The sequence below is a fragment of the Phycodurus eques genome, chromosome 1 (assembly GCF_024500275.1).
Source record: "Phycodurus eques isolate BA_2022a chromosome 1, UOR_Pequ_1.1, whole genome shotgun sequence".
Classification (NCBI taxonomy): domain Eukaryota; kingdom Metazoa; phylum Chordata; class Actinopteri; order Syngnathiformes; family Syngnathidae; genus Phycodurus; species Phycodurus eques.
In genome coordinates, this window is record NC_084525.1 from 5,551,491 (window position 1) to 5,578,020 (window position 26,530).

Consider the following 26,530-nt stretch of genomic DNA (forward strand, 5'->3'; position numbering starts at 1 on the left):
GTTAGTGACGTATATTGAAAGACAGAACAAACAAATGCTCTTTCACTATATGGCAGAAGGCACAATGAAGCTTTCAGAATAATAGCTTTGTGTTCAACTAAACAGGCCCGGATTTCACAACCAACAATCAATACAACTGTCGTTAGGCAGTGATTGTTTCAAGTACCACCAGAAGGAGTCCACGTACCACTTTGAGAATCGCTGCAGTACAGTGTACCCCCGCTATTTGCAGGGGATAGGGACCAAGCCCGACCGTGAATAGTGAAAATCCACTAATATTTGACGTGTCATATAATTTTGGGGGGGGCACAAATTAACACAGCATCGGCGGGGGGGGGGGGGAAACACGCAAATAAGTGAGGCTTCCTGTGAATAATTAGGGATAGGTAGTAAAAAAAGTACATGCTCGGAAAAAACAAAACATTTTTTTTTAATAAAGGAATGCCACAACTATACAAAATTAATATAAAATGATTGTAAAGAAATAAACTGTTTTGTATATATTACAATTAAGCGTAAAGTCACACTAACATTGACGTGCTGGTGCACGTGTTGGTGTGCCTTTAAGGGGCGTGGCCTGCCTAGCGAGTGACGTTAGGAGCTCTGACTCCAGCTCCAACTGACCATTTTCCACATCAGCTCCATGCTCCTTCCGAGTGTTTTCATTTTGTATGTGAGTGTTAGGCTGATTGTCCCGTTCAATAAACAACTGAAAGTGCATTGTGACGGTGGCTGTCTTTTTTTCTCCCCCCATTTCACTTCATTCACTGACTGAACGATCTCCTCCATTCTCCTTGTGAGTGTTTTCATTTTGGATCTTTTGTATCTGTCATTTTTGATTGTTTTCAGAAAAAAAACAATTTCAACAAACGAGAAGAGTCCAGTTGCCTTGATTCAACCATTGTGGATTACCATGACCTAGATGACTGACAATCGCAGACATGAAGCAAGCACAGCCGTATTTATTATTGATATTGTGACAGCAAGTAAAAAGTGACTTGGGCAATTATGTTATTCGGCTAACGATTTGTGTGTTTGGCTGCTTAAAGTGCATCAGTGATTGTGGTTCTCCTCCTTCACTGACAGAACTAACGTCTCCTCCGTGCTCCTTGCAAGTCTTTTCCCGCGGCGTGCGTGTGTTTTGCCACTTTTGCCTATTTAATGAATGACTGAATCAAAATCAAAAGTGTACCGTCCGATTCATGTGGCCTTTAATACAGTGGTGCCTTGAGATACAAGTGACTAAAATTGGAGGTTTTTGGAGATACAAGCCATACGAATGTTTGCTATGGGACAGGAACGCTGTACGCTGTATGGTGGCAGTGAACTCTACTCACCTGACAAAAAGCAGCAGTTTAGCAGACAGAATTAGTGAACAATTCTTGAAAAAAGAGGCTTCAAGCTGTTTAATGCTGCTCCTAGTTTAAGTTTACTGTCAAACTCAACAAAACAAAGATAATTACACCTTGTGTATTTAAAACAACTATAGCTTAGCCTTTCTGTCTGCTAGGTTGATGCTAGTGCTAAATAGTGTCTACGTTGCAATGCTACAACGGATTGAAGACAAACAGCGCAGCAACAAATGTAGACATTACAGACATTACAACAGTACTAAAAAAGTCATACGTTCTTTATCCTCAGCGAAGATCGCCTCATATTAGTGCCATACTGATTGGTATAGAGGAGTTCAGACGTCTAACTGAACAGTATATCCATCTGTCTGTCTTATACTGCCCACAGGCGGCCATGTCAGGAACACCAGAAAGAGCAGCACAATGGCCATTCAAATGATACAGTGTGTCAATTTCTTCTTAATTTTTGTTGCAGACCGGATTAAATCAAGGTTGACATCCCTGGCTTTTGAGGGTGCAAGTCCAGTGACACGCCACTGGAGCCCAAGCGATACCACCAAGAACCCGCATTCCAAGATGTTGTCCCGTCAGAGGAGCTACTCACCGACACACTCTCCGGGGCCTCCGGGGAAGCTAACGCTGTAGTCACATGTAAGCCCTCGCTGGCCGTCGCACGGGAACTTCTCAGTGCACGACTGGCCCCGCTGTCGCGCACACACATGGCAACACCGGCAGCTGTCCAGCACCAGGGGGACTCCGAGGGGACACTGGGGGGCGGGACGGGGGCAGAGGCACGGCCGATCACACATCTGACACAAAACCTGCGAGAACAAGATGAGTGAAGGCTTCTGATCAAATAATTATCGTGAAAGGTGGGGGGGGGAACTGTCTCCACCACTGCTTCAAACACTGATACGATGTGTACCGGTACAGCTCAATAAATTAGAATATGGCAGAAAAGTCCATTTATTTCCATAATTTCTTTTATCCTTTTTTAATTTTTTATCCTTAAATATTTCACTCTGTGTGTAGTGCCTCTCTATAAAATGTCCACGTTTTGAATTGAACTACGTAACTAAACTGAACTTTTGACACCACTCACATTTACTGAGATGTAACTGTATTATTAATGGTTATTAATAGCTATGGTGGGAAGTAACAAAGTGGAAATACTTTGCTACTGTACTCAAGTCGATTTTTCAGGTACAGTGCAGAGCATAATGATGTCACTCATGCCAGTTCAGTCATGTACACAACAAACCAGCATGGATTGAATTCGGAAGTATGGCGGAAAAGTAACGAAGCGGCGGAGTTGCGCTCGTGAGAGTCAGACATAGCACAAACAATATAGAGCATATTAATAATCCACACGATGGGAGATCGGCAGTGACATTAAACCACAGCGGAAGTAAAGAAGTGGAGCGTACTGATTGTAGCTTCACTGGAGACGGGAGAAAAGTACAGTGCTCCGGAATTAGCAGCAAGCTAATTAGCAAGCGGTGTATCGGGGAGCCGAGTCTGAACAAATGGGTTTGAAGTCCAGCATTCATATGAGACAATTTGTTGCCATTCTCTTTTTCCTGATTTTATTCAACACACACAGTACAGTAATGCTTGAATCCAAATGTGTTATCTTCGGACCTCCTTCCACGATACTGAGCTCATAGTGCTATAGAAAAGAAAATTAAATGAATAAATACAATTGGATATAATTGTGAAATTATCAGAAACAATGAATAATTAAAGTGATTTTAAGTGAACTTTTTCTTTTAGCTGAGCAAATCTCAAGCCTCAAAATTGGTGACTTAAGTCTGACTTGAGTCAAGGCCATTCACAAAAATATATTTTACAAAAATAAATAAGGAAACAATCAGTGAAGAAAAAAAATACTTTTCCACTTATTTCCAGCAGACATGATGTCATACTAGGGCAAGTCTGTTAAATCTTCCCTGTGTATAAATGAGTGGGATTTCCTCCCCAACACCCGCGTGTGAGGCTCACCTGCGAGGCCACAGCGAGCAGCAGTAGCAGGGCCGAGGCCGTCACACAGTCACACAGCGGTCGGTCCATGAGGGCGAGAGCGTGCGTCCGTCTGTCTCCAGGCTGCGTCTGTCTCGCCCGCCGCTGGCCCTGCTGTTGACATTTATAAGGTCTGCTGCATTCTGATGTCACGCCACGCTGACTACTGTGTAAACAGCCACTGGAGCACCATCACAAATGTTTCCCATTCCTCCTCCCGCTGCCTATTTCCACTTCTTTTTCTCCTCCCCTCCCTTTCTTTCCAGCCATGTGATGTTCCAGCTTCACGTAGCTCAACATGCAATGAGGGGAGACACGGGTGTGGTGACGATTCCAGTCTAATTGGTGAATGTTTTATAATGCGGATGTTTTTACACCAGGCAGTCACACACTTTTCCACTATTCCATTCCTCAAGTGAGACAGACCTAAACGAGATTCGATTAGTTTCTTCCGTCTGCTTTCCATGGCATTACGCCAGCATGCGAGACTGGAGACAACTCGATCCGATCATCTCATCTATTGGCGAAAAAAAAACGAGGCAGATGGGAGCCAGAAGTCTCGTCTGGGAGGCAAAAGAAGATTTCTGGATAGTCAATTATTGGAAAAGTTTGTCAAGGAAACAGTCAAAATTGCGTAACGTAAACAAGCCTGCCTGTAAAGTCATTTTCATTTTATTTTATTTTTTTATACATTAAATAATTTTGAAGGTAAGCGCTGAAAATGTGCAAAGACTGACAACAATTTAGTACTGAATTGTTGAGGTATAGTTAAACAGTTTTTCAGTTTCTCAGTTGTCCGGATTTTTTGGCCGGGGCTAAAAACTGGCCCGATAACGCAAGTGGGCTGAGACGTATACTTTCTGGCGTGAGTCGGCCCTCCCCTACAATATAAGTGCTGAGCGCCGTCTGTGGCTATAAAATAGCTTGGCCCATTTCTACCGCTCAATCGTGTAGTTAGCCATCACGCTATGCCTGCACGGTGAAAATGTATCTTCCCTGAAGTGTTATTTGTCATTTGGGCTACAGTGCCTCTGTTGTGGTGACCCACACGCGACGCGAAGTGGCCTGCTACTGGCGATTAGTCTTAGTAGATCCACACAACAGAGACAATTAGGGGAAAGTTAACTTTTTATTACATTCGCTAGCCCACGAGCTTATGAGCAAATGAGCTAACGAGCTTGCTCGACCGCGGAGGACATCCAAAATGGGAAATGGGACATGGAAAGGTTAACTGATTATTAATGTGCACTAGGCAGCTGCTCAATGTAACTAATAACTTTTCAAATCAATTACTTTTACAATCAAGTCATCGGTAAAGTAGCGAAGTTACTTTTTCAAAGAGTAACAACCGCAAGAGGAATGTGCGCGACAATGTGGGGCAGCTAGCTAGCCTTTGAGACAAATTTGAAATGTGATTGGCTAAAGAAACAGTCCCATTGCTAACAAATGTTATGTTTCATAGGCCAGCACTAGTTAATTGTGAAGGCCCTGGGCAGATTAGATTGACATGGCAACACATGGAGGCTGAAATCTATTAGGTACATCTGGTCATTTATGCTGTATAAAAAAGATGTCTTTGAAAGATCATCCGTTTTGATAGCTGTTTATAAAAATAATAATAATTGTCTATAATGAGAATGAATGAACAATAGATAGCAGAGAGAAATTCAGGAAAGTAGACCAGTTAGCAAAAAGCTTGCTAACATTTCCAGTTCATTGCCATTCTTCAATTCAACACTGAATGGTCAATCAAAAAAAGGAGTTCACATTCAGCATCGACTTGACCACCCACAGCATCCATGTCAGGATGATGTCATCGCTAGTATGTACACAACGTGTACAATGTTAACAAAGTCAAACGGGGGAGAAAATAAGATTTTCTGGGTGGGCAGTGGCAACACGGGTTATATATAGAATCAGACAGACTGATTGAGAGACATTAAGCGTGCGTGCGTGCGTGCGATGGACAAGGTGGGCTCCAGGTGGGAGCTAATGTAGCATTACCGCAGACCTCCAGTGGTGCGTTCTTGAAAAACTATTATTTCCTGGCCACCTCCATGAACGACAGCTACTGCCGTCATTGAATTATAAATGCCAACATTTCGGTAACAAACTCGAAAACAAATCTCAACTATTGTTTGCGTCACACTTTCCGGTGAAGTCTAATAAGAGGTCGAACAATATTTCCCAAAACAGACTGTTGTTGCTGTAAAGAGTCTATGCTTAACTTTAACAGCATTTCTGGATTTAATAAGACCTGTTTCAGCATGTGTAAAATCTGGTGTGCGTGTGCCTGTATGTGTGCAGGTTTGCTCCTTGCGGGGTCAGGCAAAATGAGGAAATTATGCAGTGTCCAAATGTTCAAAAGGAATTCACTGATGTGAAAAATTCAAAAGAACTCGACCAACTCTGTCACTATTGCGGAGAAAATGGCCAGCACGTTTTGAGAATTCAGTTGTGACTCGACCGAATGGCAGCACAAGTCTTTGAATTGTGCGCCAAACACGATAGGCCAGGCCAGGCCCAGTTGTGCTGAATATGAAGCCCACTCATACACGAACCCGTCCCCGACTTCCTATTTGATTGGCCGGACACGTCGGGCGGCCGAGTGAAATCTCTCCAAGAAGTGACGTTCTCAAAATCATCAAATGAGTCGTATCAAAAAGTGAATCCAAATAGAGTGAGAAAGAACTGAGTCACACAATAACCAGAATGAAGTCGTAACTGTCAGAAAGAAATTGGAATATTACGATCATTTTGCAAGAAAAGTAAGTCATTTATGAAGAGCCCATAAATAAGATGACATTCTTATGAGAAATAAAAAGGGGAATATTAGAGTGGGGCCTTGAATAACAATTCGGTACGTGACTCAATTGTAACTCAAAACACTTCCCCACTGAAATGAATGGAAGTACCATTAATTAATTTAAACCCACCCCCCCCCCAAAAAATATATATAATTTGTCATGTTTTTTAATAAAACTAGCACTCTATAATATTGTGATTTACAAAAACATAGAATAATAACCACAAAATAAATAGAATGTAAAAAAAACTGTTTGTGCGTGATGATTTAATGCTTCAATTCAATTTATTGTGCTGCTCCTTCTGGTGTGCCCGCCTTGACCACCTGAGGGCACTATAATACAGTCACAGAGACAAACAAATGAGAGTCACCACTAATGTATGCTGCTTAAAGGGTTATAACGCCACAACTATGGATGCTAATCATTACCCGTCAATGGCATTTTCCATTATATGTTAGCATTAAGCTAGGGGGCATTCCGAAGGCCAAAATGTCATTGTTCCCCGTCATGCTTTTTTTTTTTTTTTTTTTTCCCCCCCACTTAGGATGCCAATGCTTGAATCCCCTTACACAGTACATCTTTACAGATTTGACCACTTGATGACACTATAGAAGCAACTACAAGCTCATGAAAGTCAATTATACACACACACACACACTGTTTTGGGTGTATTGTAGATCATATTGTGACAACATGTATTTTGTATGACAGGTAAGTCTGAAAGACTACTATCTAAGCTATCTGGGATGCCACCGGGCTGTATTTGGCTGAAAAAAAGCAGACAGAGAGAAAGGAACACACAAAAGACAACAACTTCTTTTCCTTTGGGCTTGTCCTTTGAGGGGTCACCACAGCGTGTCATCCTTTTCCATGTAAGCCTATCGCCTCCATCCTCCTCTCGAACACCAACTGCCCTCATGTCTTCCCTCACGACATCCATCCACCTTCTCTTTGGTCTTCCTCTAGCTCTCTTGCCTGGGAACTCCATCCTCATCATCCTTCTACCCATATACTCACTATTTCTCCTCTGGACGTGTCCAAACCATCGAAGTCTGCTCTCTCTAACTTTGTCTCCAAAACATCGAACCTCGGCTGTCCTTCTGATGAGCTCATTTCTAATTTTATCCAACCTGGTCACTCCGAGACCGAACCTCAACATCTTCATTTCCGCCACCTCCAGCTCTGCTTCCTCTTGTCTCTTCAGTGCCACTCTCTCTAATCCGTACATCATGGCTGGCTTCACCACTGTTTTATAAACGTTGCCCTTCATCCTAGCAGAGAGTCTTCTGTCACATAACACACTTGACACCTTCCTCCACCCGTTCCAACCTGCGTGGAACCGTTTCTTCACTTCCTGACCACACTCACCATTGCTCTGGACGGTTGACTCCAAGTACCACCACTGCAAACAGGAAGGGGCTCAGGGCTGATCCCTGATGCAGTCCCACGTCCACCTTAAATTCATCTGTCACACCTACAGCACACCTCACCGCTGTTCTGCTGCCCTCGTACATGTCCTGTATTATTCTCACATACTTCTCTGCCACTCCAGACATCTGCATGCAGTACCACAGTTCCTCTCTGGGTATTCTGTCATAGGCTTTCTCAAGATTTACAAAGACACAATGTAGCTCCTTCTGACCTTCTCTGTACTTTTCCATCAACATCCTCAAGGCAAATAATGCATCTGCGGTACTCTTTCTAGGCATGAAACCATACTGTTGCTCGCAAATACTCACTTCTGTCCTGAGTCTAGCCTCCACTACTCTTCTATAACTTCATTGTGTGGCTCATCAACTTTATTCCTCTAGAGCTCTCAACTTTATTCCTCCACAGCTCTGCACATCACCTTTGTTCTTAGAAATGGGCACCAGTTCACTTTTCTTCCATTCCTCAGGCATCTTCTCACACACACAGTTTGCACTGGCTTTTGCCCCCCATAGGGCTGCATTACAAAAGACAACAACAACAACAGCAATATGTTGGTACTGCTTTGAGAAGAGACAGCCAGAGAGAAAAGACAACCAAAAGTAATGGTAAAAGATGACAGCAACAACAAAACCTACAGGTATGTGTACAGTATGTGGGGACAGGCACAGAAAATATAAAACAAAAACAACACCTGTCTGTGTGGGGTTATGGAGGGGATGGACAGAGAGAATGGAGACCAGAAAAGCCTTAACAAAAGCAGCAATGCCTGTTGGTATTGGGTTGAGACGGGACAAACAGAAAAGAAAGAACAAAAAACAAAAAAAAACATCTGCAACATGTGGTTTCGCACGGTAGGGGGGCGACAGGGAGAAAAGAGAATAAAAAGCAAGCGCAAAAGACAAGAACAGCAACAACACCTGCTGGTAAGTATAGTCTGTGGCATGAGAAGGGACAGAGAGAGAGAAAAGAGCGAACACAACAGCAAAATCAACACTTGCCAATATGTGTTTTTGGAGAGGAAAATAAATTGTTTCTCTGTCTCCATTTGGTGTTATGGTGCCCAGTGGCCTTTTACAAGCAACATTCCAGCACACTTGAATCTGAAAAGTACATTTTGTGTGCTTCCAACATTTGTGGCCTCACAATATTCCGGTTGGTCAGTTTGTGGTTTCTGGGTGGTGCCAAGAAGCCGTAACTGATTTGACAGTGACTCAAAGCAAACAGACGCAATTAACAGACACGCGGGGCGTACGCAGAGCGACTCCGAGACGACTCCGTCCGATGATGGCTGCCTGACGTTTTGGCACCTGCTGATGGTTTTCCACAGGTATCCTCGAGTCTAGGCACAGATCCCAACCCACAGCGAGTATAAGATGACAGCATTTTTCAAGAATGCTCGTTTTGTTATGGCTATCAACCTGGACAACTTTTACGGCATTTACTGTAGTAAGCTGGGCAACTTTCCCGGCCTTTTGGGCTAATGCACATGTGCTAATGCAAATATTGCACAGCACGCCACCACACAAAAATGTCCCAAAAGTAGACAGTGGTACTTTGACTTACAGCTATATGACACCAGCAAACTTGACAACATCCGACCACCATCAATTCACATTACTTTCTTAAAAAAAAAAAGATGTATTGAATACTCAACAGGGCTCTCTAAAGTCCAAACAAAACACAACATAATCATAAAAAAATCCTAGCAAAGCTGGGAAACCCATTTTAGAAAAATTCTCTCAGGAATGCTGGAAAATCCAGGCATGAAAAGTAGCAGCAAAAAGATCTCAGTAAAAGTGGAAGCAAAAAAAAAAAGAAACTACAAAAAAACTCAGGATGCACTTGAAACACTAACATGGACTCTTGGAATCATACAAAAAAAAGTCAGTCTTACTATCATGGCTGATTCTGGACATAGCAGGAGACAAGAGAATCCGACAAAGGGTGGGTAGACGCAGACGATTGGAGTGGAATGGGACACAGGTGGAAACAATCACTACAACAAGGAGACACGAGGGTAGAAAGTGAAGCGTCTGAAACGACAGGAAACAATACCATCAAATAAAAGCAGACGTAACAGCATGAAAGACGGGACTAAAACCTCACAACTTAACATAAATCACCATACAACGACAGAAGTCTCTCGTTTATAGACAAAAGTCAACCAAGTAGTCGCGACCATATATTATTATTTATATTTTAAAGCTTTATGCATAATATCAAATACCGATCGAGAATATGCATGTGAGGGGCCGGTATTATTTCTGTCCACTTGGAGTCACCGTCCTCACATTCTACACTGTAGTATCTGTGACTTTGAATGTGTGTTTGTGTGTTAAGAAGCTGGGCCTGGCCTACTGAGTGACATGGGAGTCACTCAGTGGCGGAGCTCGACTTTGATCCTTTGGGTGGCCGGGGGGTGGCCATGGGGGTCCCAGACTATGACAATGAATTTGTTTCTCGACCAATCAATTGCAATCAGAGTCTCTAAATGTTGCAATGTACATAATAAGCACACAAAAGATGAGGTTTGTGCGCATAAATTAAAGTTTATTAACGTTTACAACACAATGTACACACAAACACAACTTCAACAACTGCAACGATTTTTCGGTGATCACAGAGTAACCCGCTCACACACACACACACACACACACACACACACACACAAGCTATTCACGCACACTCTCTCTGTCCACCTTACCGTTACCCAACTTGCTTCTTGTCCCCCTGTCTTTTCATTTCTCAACGGGCCCTATGAAAAAAAATAGGCCAGTTTTGTTACTCTTAGCATCCCTTGCAATTGCACAAAGTTATCAAATCCCCACTTCAAGCCTAAAAAATGTCAGGGGAAATAGACCACTGTAGATGTAAGTTTAACATTCAAACTTTCAGCTACTCAGTGGTTCCCAATTGGTTTTCGCCTCAGGACCCAAAATTTAAGTCACAACCCAAATTTTTGACATTCTTTAGCAACTCAAATTTATTTCACAAAAAAAAAATAGCCCAGATATATATATATATATATATATTTTTTTTTTAATTTTATTTTATTTTATTTATTATTTATTTATTTATTAAACAAGCTAAACTGGTGATACTGGTGAAATTTCAGAAATCAAACTCTAAAATACAAATGCAGAATTAACTTGAATTACAGTACTTCTGCTTTTTAAACCAGTTACACTGGTGAAGCTCATTAACAGCACTTTTGTGATGCCCTCAACTCCTGAAGTTTTCTTTGAAAGCACTCCACTAGTTTTTCTTAAAAGTGTTTTTATCACCCCCCGTCACGTTATATTTCATTGAAGCCAACAGAGCTGATTGTCTGCAAGTTTCATTCCTCTCAAATCATTGGACAAACACGTCAATATATGCAGCAACCCGAATTAAATGTACACGTGGGGGTTCCAATCAGATTTCGGGTGGGTCCGGTGCTACCACGGCCTCCCCTCTGGCTCCGCCCCTGCACCTATGGAGGGATTACAATTGGTTCCAACTAGCAATGCTAGGCTATATCAAAGTAGCTAACGATTACTTTGCGATAGACATGCAGTTGCTCCTCGTGCAGCCCTGGGCTCGTCTGATCACTGCTTAATTCACTTAATACCGACTTAATGACTTAAATGTGCGAAGCCTACAGTGAAAACATTCAAAAAGTGGACCAATGAAGCAAAGATGGAACTTCAAAGCTGTTTAGACTGCACAGACTGGAGTGTCTTTGAAAATTCAGCTGGCAGCCTGGATGAATATACGGACACTGTCACATCCTATATCAGTTTCTGTGAAGAGGTTTGTGTACCAACAAAATCATTTCGGACATTCAACAACAACAAGCCGTGGTTCACGGCTAAACTTAAGCAGCTTCGCCAAGCTAAGGAAGATGCATATCAGAGCGGGGACAGGGCCCTGTATAATCGAGCTAGAAATCAGCTTACTAAAGAAATTATCATTGCAAAGAGGATCTATGCAGCAAAGTTGGAAAAACAGTTTAGCGCGAACGACTCAAAATCAGTCTGGCATGCATTCCAATCGCTGACTAATTACAAGCGACGATCCCCCCAAGCTGAGAACAATAGCACACTAGCCAACGACTTGAATACCTTCTATTGCAGATTTGAAAAGGACAGTTTCACACCACAAACCCACCCGGCCGCACCCGCGACCACAACCACACCTCTGACTTCTGCGTTAACCATCCATGAACAGGATGTGAGACGCATCTTCAAACAACAGAAGATTAACAAAGCAACAGGACCGGATCATGTGTCCCCATCCTGCCTCAAAGTCTGCGCGGACCAGCTCGCTCCAGTCTTCACTCAGATCTTTAACAGATCTTTGGAAATGTGCGAAGTTCCATCCTGCTTCAAACGCTCCACCATCATTCCAGTCCCCAAGAAACCTGCAATCTCTGGTCTGAATGACTACAGGCCTGTCGCTTTGACATCTGTGGTCAAGAAGTCCTTTGAACGGACTTCATGAGGTGCTGGACCACCTCAAGAGTGTCACAGGTCCCCTGCTGGACCCCCTGCAGTTTGCCTACCAAGCGAACAGGTCTGCGGATGATGCAGTCAACATGGGACTGCACTTCATCCTAGAACACCTCGACAGTGCAGGGACCTACGCGAGGATCCTGTTCGTGGACTTCAGCTCAGCGTTCAACACCATCATCCCTGAACTCCTTTCAACCAAGCTTCTCCAGCTCAGCGTCTCACCTGCCATCTGCCAGTGGATTTACAGCTTTCTGACGGGCAGGACACCGCAGGTCAGGCTGGGGGAGGCCACCTCATCCACACGCAGCATCAGCACTGGGGCGCCCCAAGGTTGTGTCCTCTCTCCGCTGCTCTTCTCTCTCTACACGAACGACTGCACCTCAGCGAACCCGACTGTCAAGCTCCTGAAGTTTGCAGATGACACCACTGTCATCGGCCTCATCAAGGACGGTGACGAGTCTGCATATCGGCTTCTTCCCTCTTGCGATCAACTTCTTAAACACCTAACCTATAATTCCATTACAACAAGCTGGCAATTTTTTGACTTGAGTTCGTTGTCACATTTCTGTGGGGCCAATTATTTATTACTTGTGCACTCACTGTAGTTGTCTCGCCATGCTGCACTATTTGCATATACTGGCCACTCATGCCAGAGTAGCATCTGCTCCATTTGCACACTGATTGAGGAGTATCTGTAACATTTGCACAACCGACATTGTCCCAGATGATCGCACTACTCGTCACTTTAAACCGCATACACTCCTTGAAGTCTCAGCGCCCTTTGCACAATGGTCATTGCACCGGACTATTGCAATATTAGTCGTTCGAACTGCTCTAAGTGCTCGAGGACTCTGCATCTTTTTGCACAATTGTTTTTTGTCAATGTCTTTATATCCCCAAAGTGTTCTGTAAATTGACTGTCTGTTGTACGAGAGCGGCTCCAACTACCGGAGACAAATTCCTTGTGTGTTTTGGACATACTTGGCAAATAAAGATGATTCTGATTCTGATTCTGATTCTGATAAGCCAGTTCTGCTTTGCAGTAGACACATTGGGCTTTTTCATCTTTTTTTTTTAATTTTTTTTTTTTTGGAAGTGTGAAATTAACTTTGGACATTCTGTGTCATTTTACACATTCTTTTCCCTTCGTTTATTGCTACATGAGGCTGTAGTGTCATTAGTCCGTGCATTGGCAAGTGCGAAGTGTGTTACCTATCTATGCTAGCGATGTACAGTGACAGGCGGGCAATTAAATGCTTTACCACTAGATGGTAGAAGGTACATAATTAACCGATTAAACGATTTTTGAGACATTATTGTTTGGTGGTGTGCCGTGGGATTTTTTTTTCCGAATGTAAAATATGTGCCTTGGCTCAAAGAAAAGGTTGGGGAACAGTGTTTTACATTATAATGCTCCACTTGAATAAATCTTTTTTTAATTGAGGAGGGAGGAGATTGCTGATTAGTTGTGGCCAACAGAACGATCCCACAGCTGTTATTTTTCTCCCCCGTTTGACATGCACATGAATTCCATTTATGATGTCGCAGTGACTCATGATTCCAGGCAGCATTCGGGAAACGATGGTCATCGCTGCATCAACAGCTCTCACCCTACAGAGGTCACTGACTCTCCAAATCTTTTCAAAACACTCAAATCTGTCTGCCTCTCCTTCAACACCCACCATGTCAAATAGTTTCCTCTTAAAGCAACATTTCTTTTTTTTTTTCTCTGATCAACATCCTCTCTGGAAAGGCAGGGACCCGTGACGAGACTCACGGAATGACCGCATGAGGACATTTCAAGTTCCTCATCAGACAAAAATGTAAGAAACAAGCTCTATCCGAATAACAAAGGGAAAGCCACCCCAAAAAATCTTCCCATGTAACATGCTGACATTGTTGCACCACAGGAAGGCGGGTCTGGGTTTGAATGGGCATCAGGGATAGATTGCGCTGTTTTCCCCCCTCACTGATATGCCTTTTCTGTTTAATACAGAACAGTGATTCAATTGAAACATGAATATAAATGAACTAATTAGCTGATTAGCACATTCTGCCTAGCAACAAGTGTAAGGCAAGCAGTTTTATGAAGAAAAAAAAATGGCGTATATATATATATATATATATATATATATATATATATACAGTATATCTCGACATGTATAATAATGAATATACATACAGGTACATATGAATACCCCTCCTTGAGCAGTCACCTTGTCGTGGTGGAGGGGTTTGTGTGTCCCAGTGATCCTAGGAGCTAAGTTGTCTGGGGCTTTATGCCCCTGGCAGGGTCACCCATGACAAACAGGTCCTAGGTGAGGGACCAGACAAAGCACGGCTCAAAGACCCCTAATGATGACGACAAACAATGGACTTCGTTTTCCCTTGCCCGGACGCGGGTCACCGGGGCCCCCCACTGGAGCCAGGCCTGGTGGTGGGGCTCGAAGGCGAGCACCTGGTGGCCGGGCCTGCACCCATGGTGCCCGGCCGGGCACGGCCCGAAAGGGTAACGTGGGTTCCACCTTCCCATGGGCTCACCACCTGTGGGAGGGGCCATATGGTTCGGGTGCAGTGTGAGCTGGGGGTGGCTGAAGGCGGGGACCTTGGCGATCCGATCCCCGGCTACAGAAGCTGGCTCTAGGGACGTGGAATGTCACCTCTCTGGCAGGGAAGGAGCCCGAGCTGGTGTGTGAGGTCGAGAAGTTCCGACGAGATATAGTCGGACTCGCCTCTACACACAGCTTGGGCTCTGGTACCAGTCCTCTCGAGAGGGGTTGGACTCTCTTCCACTCTGGAGTTGCCCACGGTGAGAGTCGCCGAGCAGGTGTGGGTATCCTTATTGCCCCCCGACTCGGCGCCTGTACGTTGGGGTTCACCCCGGTGGACGAGAGGGTAGCCTCCCTCCGCCTTCGGGTGGGGGGACGGGTCCTGACTGTTGTTTGTGCCTATGCACCAAACAACAGTTCAGAGTACCCACCCTTTTTGGAGTCCTTGGAGGGGGTGCTGGAGAGCGCTCCCGCTGGGGATTCCATTGTTCTGTTGGGGGACTTCAATGCTCACGTGGGCAATGACAGTGAGACCTGGAAGGGCGTGATTGGGAGGAACGGCCCCCCCGATCAGAACCCGAGCGGTGTTCTGTTATTGGACTTCTGTGCTCGTCATGGATTGTCCATAACGAACACCATGTTCAAGCATAAGGGTGTCCACACGTGCACTTGGCACCAGGACACCCTAGGTCGCAGTTCGATGATCGACTTTGTGGTCGTGTCATCGGACTTGGGGCCACATGTCTTGGACATTCGGGTGAAGAGAGGGGCGGAGCTGTCAACTGATCACCACCTGGTGGTGAGTTGGCTCTGATGGTGGGGGAAGATGCCGGTCCCAAACGTATTGTGAGGGTCTGCTGGGAACGTCTGGCAGAATCCCCTGTCAGAAGGAGTTTCAACTCCCACCTCCGACAGAACTTTGCTCATGTTCCGGGGGAGGCTGGGGACATCGAGTCCGAGTGGACCATGTTCCACACCTCCATTGCTGAGGCGGCCGACCAGAGCTGTGGCCGTAAGGTGGTCGGTGCCTGTCGTGGCGGCAATCCCCGAACCCGTTGGTGGACACCAACGGTGAGGGATGCCGTCCACGACGAAGCAGAGTGTGGGTTGTCTGAGGCGGGCTCTCCCATGTCTGGGACTGAGGTCACCGAGGTGTTAAAAAGCTCCTCGGTGGCAGGGCCTCGGGGGTGGATGAGATTCGCCCGGGGTTCCTAAAGGCTCTGGATGTTGTGGGGCTGTCCTGGTTGACACGCCTCTGCAACATCGCCTGGACATCGGGGACAGTGCCTCTGGATTGGGAGACTGGGGTTGTGGTCCCCCTTTTTAAGAAGGGGGACCGGAGGGTGTGTTCCAACTACAGGGGGATCACACTGCTCAGCCTCCCTGGTAAGGTCTATTCAGGGGTGCTGGAGAGGAGGGTCCGTCGGGAAGTCGAATCTCAGATTCAGGAGGAGCAGTGTGGTTTTTGTCCTGGCCGTGGAACAGTGGACCAGCTCTACACCCTCGGCAGGGTCCTCGAGGGTGCATGGTGAGTTCGCCCAACCAGTCTACATGTGTTTTGTGGACTTGGAGAAGGCGTTCGACCGTGTCCCTCGGGGAGTCCTGTGGAGGGTGCTTCGGGAGTATGGGGTGCAGAACCCCCTGATACAGGCTGTTCGGTCCCTGTACGACCGGAGTCAGAGTTTGGTCCGCATATCCGGCAGTAAGTCGGACTCGTTCCCGGTGAGGGTTGGACTCCGCCAAGGCTGCCCTTTGTCGCCGATTCTGTTCATAACTTTTATGGACAGAATTTCTAGGCGCAGCCGAGGCGTAAAGGGGGTCCGGTTTGGTGGCCTCAGTATTGCATCTCTGCTTTTTGCAGATGATGTGGTTCTGTTGGCTTCATCAAGCCGTGAGCTCCAACTCTCACTGGAGCAGTTCGCAGCCGAGTGTGAAGCGGCTGGGATGAGAATCAGCACCTCCAAATCTGAGACCGTGGTCCTCAGTCGGAAAAGGGTTGCATGCCCTCTCCGGGTCGGGGATGAGATCCTGCCCCAAGTGGAGGAGTTCAAGTATCTTGGGGTCTTGTTCACGAGTGAGGGAAGAATGGAACGGGAGATCGACAGACCGATCGGTGCAGCGTCTGCAGTGATGCGGACTTTGTATCGGTCCGTTGTGGTAAAGAAGGAGCTAAGCCGAAAGGCGAAGCTCTCAATTTACCGGTCGATCTACGTTCCTACCCTCACCTTTGGTCACGAGCTGTGGGTCGTGACCGAAAGAACGAGATCCCGGATACAAGCGGCCGAAATGAGTTTCCTCCGCAGGGTGTCCGGGCTCTCCCTTAGAGGTAGGGTGAGAAGCCCGGTCATCCGGGAGGATCTCAGAGTAGAGCCGCTGCTCCTCCGCATTGAGAGGAGCCAGATGAGGTGGCTGGGGCATCTGATTCGGATGCCTCCCGGACGCCTCCCCGGTGAGGTGTTCCGGGCACGTCCCACCGGGAGGAGACCCCGGGGACGACCCAGGACACGCCGGTGAGACTACGTCCTTCGGCTGGCCTGGGAACGCCTCGGGATCCCTCCGGAAGAGCTGGATGAAGTGGCTGGGGAGGGGGAAGTCTGGGCGTCCCTGCTAAAGCTACTGCCCCCGCGACCCGACCCGGATAAGCGGTAGAAAATGGATGGATGGATGGATGGTACATATGAATATATATATATATATATATATATATATATATATATATATATATATATATATATATATATATATATATTCAAGTGAACTTTATTTTGGGTTAATCCGAAGCACTTTAAATGGTGGCAGGTGTGTACTGACTCCCATTTAACATGAGATGGAATGTGGTTGGTTCAATCTAAACACAGCCACATCCCAATTATACTCGAGGGGTGTGCACACTTCACACGCTTCCATTGAGATGTTCAGGGAGATGTTTTTGCGAGCAAAATTGAGTCCACCTGTAGATATTTTAGTGGTGAAATGATTTCAACTTCAATGTCAAGAATTCCTGTCTGTGGATTCCGAGATATGGAACCTTTTTAAAGGTTGAAAAAAAGATGTGCAGAGCAGTTGTTTCTTATTTTTTGGGTATGTCTCATAAGTCTCAAACTGGAAAAGTTGAAAGAGACGAACACTCAGGCAGCTGGAAAACAAGGCACATTTACGTAACGTCGGAAAGCTTTCCACGTGATTCCAGTAGAATGAATACTTGGATTGAAGACAGTTACAGACAATATTGCAAAGAGTGCTGCAGAATGTGCTAAGCAACACAATCACAGTAACAGTGACTGTCACCGAGGCCTTACGACCAGTAATTAATTTTTTTTTTTTTTTTATCATACCTAAAGGTGGCCACAGTACTCATACTCTGTACTTAATTTGAAGTACAGCTCCTTGAGATACACATGACCCAATGTTTTTTTTTTTGTTTTTTTTTTGTTCACTTCCCAATAAGAAGCAGTTTGGCAAATAGTGAACAACTTGTTCAAAGAAGAGGCTTCAAGCAATTGAATGCCCCTCCCAGTTGAAGTTTACTGGCAAACTAAACATCAAACAAACAAACAATACTCTACCTTGTGTACTTAAAACAACCACAGAGCTTTGCCTAATGCTCACAAACAACGCAAAACGCCATTGACATGCTAACGTTAGCATCGCTCGTCACGAAAAATGAAGTGAAAACGACTCATATTACAGCATCTTACGGAGTCACTTACAGTGGTAGTAGAATAAGAAATACTATTCTTCTTTGTTTGCGTCTGTACGACTGTATTGTATTGCCTCCTAGTGGCCAAAGCGGGAACACTAGAGGGAGCAGCACAATGAATTGGATTCCAGCATTAAATCATCTATTTATGTCTTTTTTTTATGTTGTGTCATCAGCTGCAGATGTTGAAAAAAAAAAAGTAACTAGAACTTCAGATATCAGTTTTCAAATGTAGGGGCTAAAATCAAAAAGTCATCAGAAAAATAAATACTCAAGTTAAGTACAGATACCTAAAAAAAAAAATTTGACTTAAAGACCCTGTAAAGGGAACAGCTATATACAGTAATATATACAGTACAGAGACAGCTATATACAGTAATATCATATAATACTCTTCAGACAGTGGAACTCAAATACTTTCCCAACACTGAAGTTGTCCAACTCAGCCCAATTTTATTGATTTTATTGATTTTTTTTTTTTTTTTTTTTCAAAAGTAGCACCTGCAGTTCCAGCCATTCCAGTTGAACGTGTGAAAATCTCACCGGGCTGCCGCAGGAACGCTGGGGACGACGTCGCCCTGAAAACGAAATTGCAGAAGTTCAATTCAAAAAGTGAATCTCATTTTACATACATTTATTAAACACATGGGAAAAATACTTTTCACAATGCCAATTTTTGATTTCTACACTAGAAATCATTTTGATTGTTTATTCAATTTTTTAGAGACGGTGAATGCGGGTGTTTCGTTAGTTATAAATTATAATCAACAAATTATTATATTATTATATCATTTTATAATTACATAATTGTAATATAATATAATTATATGATGTTATTAGTGAATCTATACACCTATGAGTTGCACATGAATTAACCTACTGATTTAATTTAATTTTTTTTTTTTAAGTTTATGGACAATGTGCACAGACAATATCACATGACATGAAGAGACGCTTGTACCAGAATTAACAGTTTTTCGAGGTAAATCATCAATTTTAATTACATTTTTAATTCTTTACGATGCACCTGTGTATATTTAAAGAAAAAAAAAAGTCCAGCATAATTATTTTTTTTTTGGTATCATTGTTACTTGGTTTTTTTTTTACAATTCTTCAAGGCTTTTGCCATAGCGAGCCGGATATATACGGCTTTGTATTTCGATAGGTAAGACATCCCTCTAGTGGTCATATTGTATTACTGCTGCCTACTGCAATGTTTTTGTTATCATTTTTCATTTTTATGAAAACACATACATTTACTCTCAGAGGCAATGTTAATCTTTATTCATAGCCACCGGGATCTAGAAATAAATCAGGCAGGTCATAATGCACGTCATTATCATCATCACTGTCACTACCTTCAGAGTCAGGGCCAAGTAAAGGATACATTTGAGCCATCCGGGGTTCTCCATGGGTGAGATTGATGTTGTTATCAATCTATTAATGAGAGAACACAGACAAGGAATACAACAAAATCCACACAAGGTCTAAATTCCTGTAAAAACAGCGATTGTTACCAAAATTTAGGACACCGCGGCTTTGTATTTTCCAAAGGCTTTCATCCAGGAGTTCCACATGGAGGTGTCAACACCATTTTACCATTAAGGGTTCGGAGTCCCTCTATGGCCTTGGTGAGACTGCCATCCGTAGCTGTGTTAATGTGCAGTATTGTCCTCCGGAACATACCACATACTCCTCCTCTCTCAACCAACAACATGTCAACAGCTACCCTGTTTTGGAATGCCATAAGTGATGTGACTGATAGCTGTTCAAGTGCAGCTTCAAACCCACTCGGTGTCCAATTGCCCAATTGTTTTTGTTTTGTTTACATTGTAATGGATGTAGTTGATTCTGTCTACGTTTTTGTTGGTTGTGCACCACCAAGAGATGGAGGACTCAAATCCTGCAGCTATTTGATTCTCGAATTGGTACTCACTTGAAACACCATGGGGAACAGCAACGGCGTCAATGTATGTTGGACCATTGTGGTCCTGCCAATCTGCTACTCTTTTCTCTGACGTCGCCAATGTTCTGGCATGACAGTAGATAACCTAGCTGTTAACTCTTATACAGACGTAGGATGTGCTGATACCGGTAACAACAAGTTCACTAGAGCACAGAGACCTGTTACATTCTTTTGCAATTTTTCAAATAGCATAGCATCTCCACACCACCACCAGATGTTCCCTCTTGGCCTGAAAGAGCTACAATTTTAACAACGCGTTAAATGTCAACCAATTGATACCTAACAGAGGAGTCGATACATTGTACAGAGCTCCGGGTCCGCAGCTACGCTTATCCTTGCCTCATCGAGGACAGCGCAGACTGAACAAAGCTATCTGTTCTTGTATGGAATCGCCGTCATCTGATTTGTCCATGTTCCCATCCGACGTCCTCATTGTCCTGTAGAATGATGACCATTTGCAGCTTGCTCCAGGTGCGGTCTTGCACAGTGGCTCCTTGCAGCCACTTCCTCTCCGACATCTGTCCTTTGTGGTCTTCACATGTAGCCTGGTGGGGGCTTTCCTGCAATAAACTCCTACACCCTTATCTGATTTCCACTTGGTACTATACTGCAATAAACACCCTTGTTTACTCCCAGACCTTTTTGGAAAACAGGTTCGTGCTTATCAACTCTAGTCACAGGAAACACGTTGTCCCAACTCATACAAGTAATTCCTAGGATTAGTATTATTCATAACATCAATGACACAATTTTGCGGAATGATGGCTGGTATTATCTGTAATAAGGGTCTAGGGCCCATGCACACTGCACAGTCCTCGTTTTCCAAGTGTTATCTTTTTATGAAAGTACTTTACCTCGTGACTTTGTCCTATGGACCAATAGTCACCCTCTTGGGTATTAAGTCGAGAATTCCAACTCAAATCTTATACATGTCCTGTAAGGTGCCTCCAATACGTCTCATAATCTTTTCCAGTTATCTGTTTGGTGTTTGCAAATCCCTTTAAATTCGTAATTTGGAAGCCTCAATTTAGTTGTGTTTGGTGCTATGGTTACCCTAATTGAATTATTATATGCCCATGAGACTATACAGGGAATGACAGGAATTGGTGTTCCTGACTGTCCGCTACTATGTGTAATCCTACGTAAGAGTAAGGGTTTAGTGGTTACTTTATGGTCCGCTCGTTTAACCTCGGGTGATTCCCACAAATACCATACTAACATAAAAACTCTAAATAACAGATAGCGTTGACATCCAACACCCCATAGCTGATTTTAAACACTTTGGGGTCATTCTGGTTAAAATATCTCCTCTACCTTAGTTTGGTGTCTTATCAAATCTTCACTGACTTTCAGGTCTTCCCAGATTCTAAACGTCTGAGGCCACCCTATTATCAGACTTTTGCTCACCTCCCTTGTCGGAGTTTTCAACCAAAATGACCTTTTTACAATGTGTCAAATGAATCCGAGTTGACCTCTCTGCTATCTTTACAGCTACGGGGGTTGTCGACATACTTACCATACTTGGAATGGGCCTTAATTTAGTCATTGTTTTCCTAAACATTTTCTGCATGTAGTCTGCTAAATTAGCTTCATCATTTGTTTCCCATCGCTTCTTAAATTGAGGTAGTATATAAAGCCTTCCAAACAATGTTTCATAGGCTGTTGGTCGTGAAATACTTCTTTTTATATGCAGCTTTACTCATTCCAAACACTGTGTCCACGGCCTTTCTGTTTCTTCAATGCACTTTTTTAGTCTGTTTTTTATTTTATTTTTCCATTCATCCTTTCCACTAATCCAGCGCTTTGAGGATGGTAAGCACAATGATTCGTTATATCAATGTGAAACATTACTCCTATCTTTTTCACAATTTGGTGAACAAAATGGGTACCGTTATCACTGTATATTTTTTCAGGAATATCATATCTTGGAATGATATTCTTACAAAGTGCTTTTCCACTGTCAACGCGTCTGGATATTTGGTTAGAAGATTTCTATCCATTTTGAAAAGGCGTCTATGATGACCAACCTATAATTTTTCCTCACTTTGATTTAATTCAACAAAGTCCATATGGATAATTTGAAACGGGTATTGAGGTGCAGGAAATGTTCCTCTCCTGGGCCTCAAATTGCCTTGTGGATTATGCCTAGCACAAATCATACAGGCTCTACAAAAGTTGTTGTTTTTTTTTAATAAGAATTAAAGCCACAGGTTGTATATCTGTCTTACCATCCCTCCCTGTTGAGACACGTGTTGAACCATGGCTCAATACTGCTGCCCATTTATATAAGTTTTTTGGTAAGACAGGTTTATTTGATTTTTTTTTCTTTTGTAATGTTTAAGAATTCTGCATGTGTAACCAATTTGCCTGTTGATGATATCATTCCTCCATTTTTCCAATAGTGTGCAAAGGGGTGTACTGTGGCAAATGCATATTGACTATCTGTGTAAATAGTAACATCCTTTCTTCTCTTTATTTTACACACTTCTGTTAACGCTGCTAATTCTGCTACCTGAGCTGAGTAATTAAATGGTAACCGTTCAGCTTTTATTAGTGTCTTTAGTCACTACTGCATAATCTGTTTGTGTTTTCCCTAGTTATTTTTTCTGAGATGAGCCATCTACAAATAGGACCTCTCTTTTTTCTAAGGGCTGATCTTTCAGGTCACTTCTGCTTTTGGCTGTTGTTTCTGCTAACTCTTGACAATCATGTTTGATTTCACTAAAAGCTTTTTCTGCTTCATCAATCCACTTTAAGGGTGATGTCATTTTGAGGTCTTCCTCATTCATCATTTTACTCAGGCGCGCAATGATTTCCGCATCATTTTGAAACTCAGATTCTACAATAATTTGTTATCTTCTGTTGCTCACACGTCTGTCCTGCAGCTGCTTTTTTTTTTAATTTTTTTTTTTATTTTTATTAAGGCTTGAGTAGGTGTTATCACATTCCACGACCTTTTAAGGATGTGGTCAATGCCTGGAGGTGTGGGGGCTTTATTGCCTTGTGGCAATCTAGTAAGAGTGTATCCCCATCCTCCAAACACAAATGCAAACCAAAACTGACCATCCCCATCTATGGGTACAGAAAACAATGCATCGCTGATATCTACTACAGTAAAGACTATAGCATCTGTATTCATTTTTTTGGGTGTTTTTTTTCCCCCTAATTTGTACTTCCTTCAACAAATCTTCCTCATCCTCCGTGAACATTAAGTCTCATTTTTGCTGGGAATGTAGGTGTATCCCTTCTTATGCCTGAATTGTCCAAAATAGTACCTCTTTCTTTCTATTCCTGTTGAGGCACTTGTTTCTGTATTGTTTGAAAAGGTAACACCAATCAGTTGCTCTCTCACCTTGTTCAACTATTCTCCCTAAGTCTTTCCATTTTTTTATGTCTATTATTTATTATTATTATTATTTTTTTTTTTTACAAAAAGATGCGGGGTGGAATCCACATTCTAAACCGTGCTTCCATCTTTTCATTTAATGTTACTCCCGCAACTGCTGTACTTTCTGACTCTGGCTGGTGTTATTTTTGCCAATTTTCTCTCATATTCCACATCTGGACCAGGTGTCCCTTTGTACCAGAGTGTAATAGGCAAATCATTCTGTGACATTTTGTCTTGTAATTTGGGGATCATCTTTCTCCCTTCAGTCATTAACGCTGTTACTGTTTCTTTTATCTTTTATTATTTTATGTATTATCTATTTATTTTCCAGCATGGAGGGCGTGATTTCCATACTCCTCCAAGGTGGCTGTTGGCAGGCCAATATAATGTTTGTTAACCCAGCTGCGAATTGCGTCTTTTAAACCTGCATGGGGAGCATTCTTCAACTGCTGTTGAAATGGCTCATTTACATCTCCATCCTCCTGCAGGCCGCTGTGAGTCTTGAATACAGTTGTCATTCTTACTCTGCATTCCTCAAAAAGGCTCATCATCCTTTTTTTTTTTTTTTTTTTTTTTTACTCCTGCTATTTCAGTGTAATTTGCTCTCTGTCTGAAACGCTGGGTTGCTCTGTTAATGAATCCTTCCACCCGGTGTCCCAATTTACGACTATCATGGGCCAAAATCCCATTTGCATCTCTTGGATTCCATGGTCCTCGAATATTATGCCAATCTGGACCCATGGATCCACACTTGTTGGACTTCTGCATCATTTAAGTTATATGATCGTCTTGAAATTTCCCAGTTCCTCAACAAACTGGTTTATCTCAGCTTTATGTGGTCTCAGTCCTTCTAATGTGGAGGTGGAGGTAATTTAGGCTAAGGGGCGGGGGGCAGTTACACCTCCCCCGTTTTCACTTACTCCTCCAACTCTCTCTTCTCCTCGACACTGATCCTATCTCATCATGAATTGTTCTTTTTCCTTTTCTACATATTCTCTGTCTTTCTTTTCACATTCATTTTCCTTTCTTATTTTGTCTACATTCTCTTTCCGTTCTCTGTTTCCTCAAAATCATTTCCCTTCATTTTGTAAGGTTTTTCTTTTTTTTCTATAATTGATTCCTGCAACGCGGCTATTTTTGTGTATTTAACCAATCATTAAAGCCGTGTTCAGTTATCCATGTGTCTAAATATTAAATTTTATCAGGATCCTGTTTTTTTTTTCTTCTTTTTAAAAAAAATTAATTGAATGAACTTCCAATCTTTAGACTGCAGTGTATCCCTGAGTTTTATTTTACTACTTCCTTTCCCCATTTTAGAGAATTTGGTCCAGTTTGTCAACACCTAGGATGTTCGAAAAACTGGTTTCTTATCAGTGGGACAGCAACTCAAATTTTCTGTTGTGGTAATTCTCACTTCAACCTTTTCAGGTGGAGAATTCTTGCCTTCGCATCCACAAAAGTCTGCTGTTTACAACCCCACTGCTTTGGTATGGAATGAAAAACCGAGTGGTTTGCCATTTCCCGTTTACACTCTCATTCAAACAGTTTTCATTCACACTGGCTCGTTAGAGGACTCCGCCGTCCTATACGGAATTTAACTACGTCTGTCAACAGCTCGTTAGAGGACTCCGCCGTCCTGCACGGAATTTAACTACGACGCCACGAAACTTTCCTAGTTTCTTTTCTGACCTGCCATTGACTAGTATTCACAGGGTTTTTCTCAGGTTTCGCAAACCTTTTCCTTATTCATTCACCTTTTCCTGATTCATTCATACCTTTTTAAATGAAAACTCAACTCACCCCCGTCCGTCTTCTCAGAGTACCGTCAACCTTTGGATTCCAGCTGGCGGGCCGATTTCAGTCCCGGAAAGGGTTTTTTGGACTCACTTTAAACGGAGTCCGCCATGGCCACGGTCTTTATACTGCAATCCACCCGCCCGCTGGATTCGTCGGGTATGTTGGCATCCGGCTCGAAGGACCATTTAAATGTCAGGTTCAAGACACCTAAAACACTTGTAAAAAAAAAAAAAAAAAAAAACAAGACAGACACCGAGGTAGTTCAGTTTTCAGACTTGCAAGGGGAAACGGACGAGAGTGTGTTTAGTTACAGTCTCAACACCGCTCTGAATTCACTCTGTCCGTCCCCTCTCTTTTTATTTCCTTTTGGGCAGTTCCTAGTTACACAGCTGTTGTTGCTATTAAGTTGGGGGAGCACATCGCATCATCGTAAACAATCACATATACGACTCTGTGTGGAGATGTGTTCTTCCTCAAGGTTATTGCTCCAACCTTTGACCTCTGACCGCAAAATGCTCCAGCCGCCATCTTTGGAATGAGGGCGCACATGTTTGTTGTAACTCATGTGTTCAGCACATAACGCTCTTTGTTGTGGTCCAGATAGCAGAAGAGTTATAGCCTATTTATCAAGAAAGAGCAAACTCCTCTTCACAGACATCAACTTTTATGATACAATCAACATACTGCTAAATGCATGCTTTGAAAATACTATAAGAGTAAATATGGGATAACAATGTACTTGTATTCTAACATTTAGTGGCCACACCGTTGAGTTTTACAGCTGACGTTGACATTTTTGCAACCATAAGGCTCCGCGCCGATAAGGAATTTATGACGTGTAAAGGGTCCTTCCATAAGCTGTTCTCCATAAATTCCATGACACTGCTTTATGTCCATGTCGCGTTTAACGTCGTTAGGCACAAATTGGCCCTGGGAAACCTCCAGGTGGCAGAAAAGTGATTGACTACTGCTGACATTATCTCAAAATGATGACAAATCTTGTTTTTTGAGCTTCCACTCATATAGGC

The 26,530-nt window shown here is 43.2% G+C and overlaps 1 protein-coding gene across 5 annotated transcripts in view; it reads right to left on the bottom strand.

Moving 5' to 3' along the window:
• ccn5 (cellular communication network factor 5) overlaps positions 1-25,936 on the bottom strand; it is a 32,474-nt gene extending 6,538 nt beyond the window's left edge. For 2 of the 5 annotated variants that reach the window (XM_061673739.1, XM_061673720.1), the window contains exons 1-4: positions 19,710-25,936; positions 18,853-18,929; positions 3,354-3,485; positions 1,957-2,173 (exon numbers count right to left, since the gene is read on the bottom strand). In XM_061673739.1, coding sequence (XP_061529723.1) covers positions 1,957-2,173; positions 3,354-3,485; positions 18,853-18,929; positions 19,710-19,749 — 466 coding nt within the window. In that variant the 5' untranslated portion in view covers positions 19,750-25,936. Of the gene's footprint in view, positions 1-1,956; positions 2,174-3,353; positions 3,611-18,852; positions 18,930-19,709 lie in introns of those variants that run through there. The other 3 variants (XM_061673730.1, XM_061673748.1, XM_061673756.1) reach the window with 3 other exon arrangements.
• Positions 25,937-26,530: the final 594 nt, after the last annotated feature.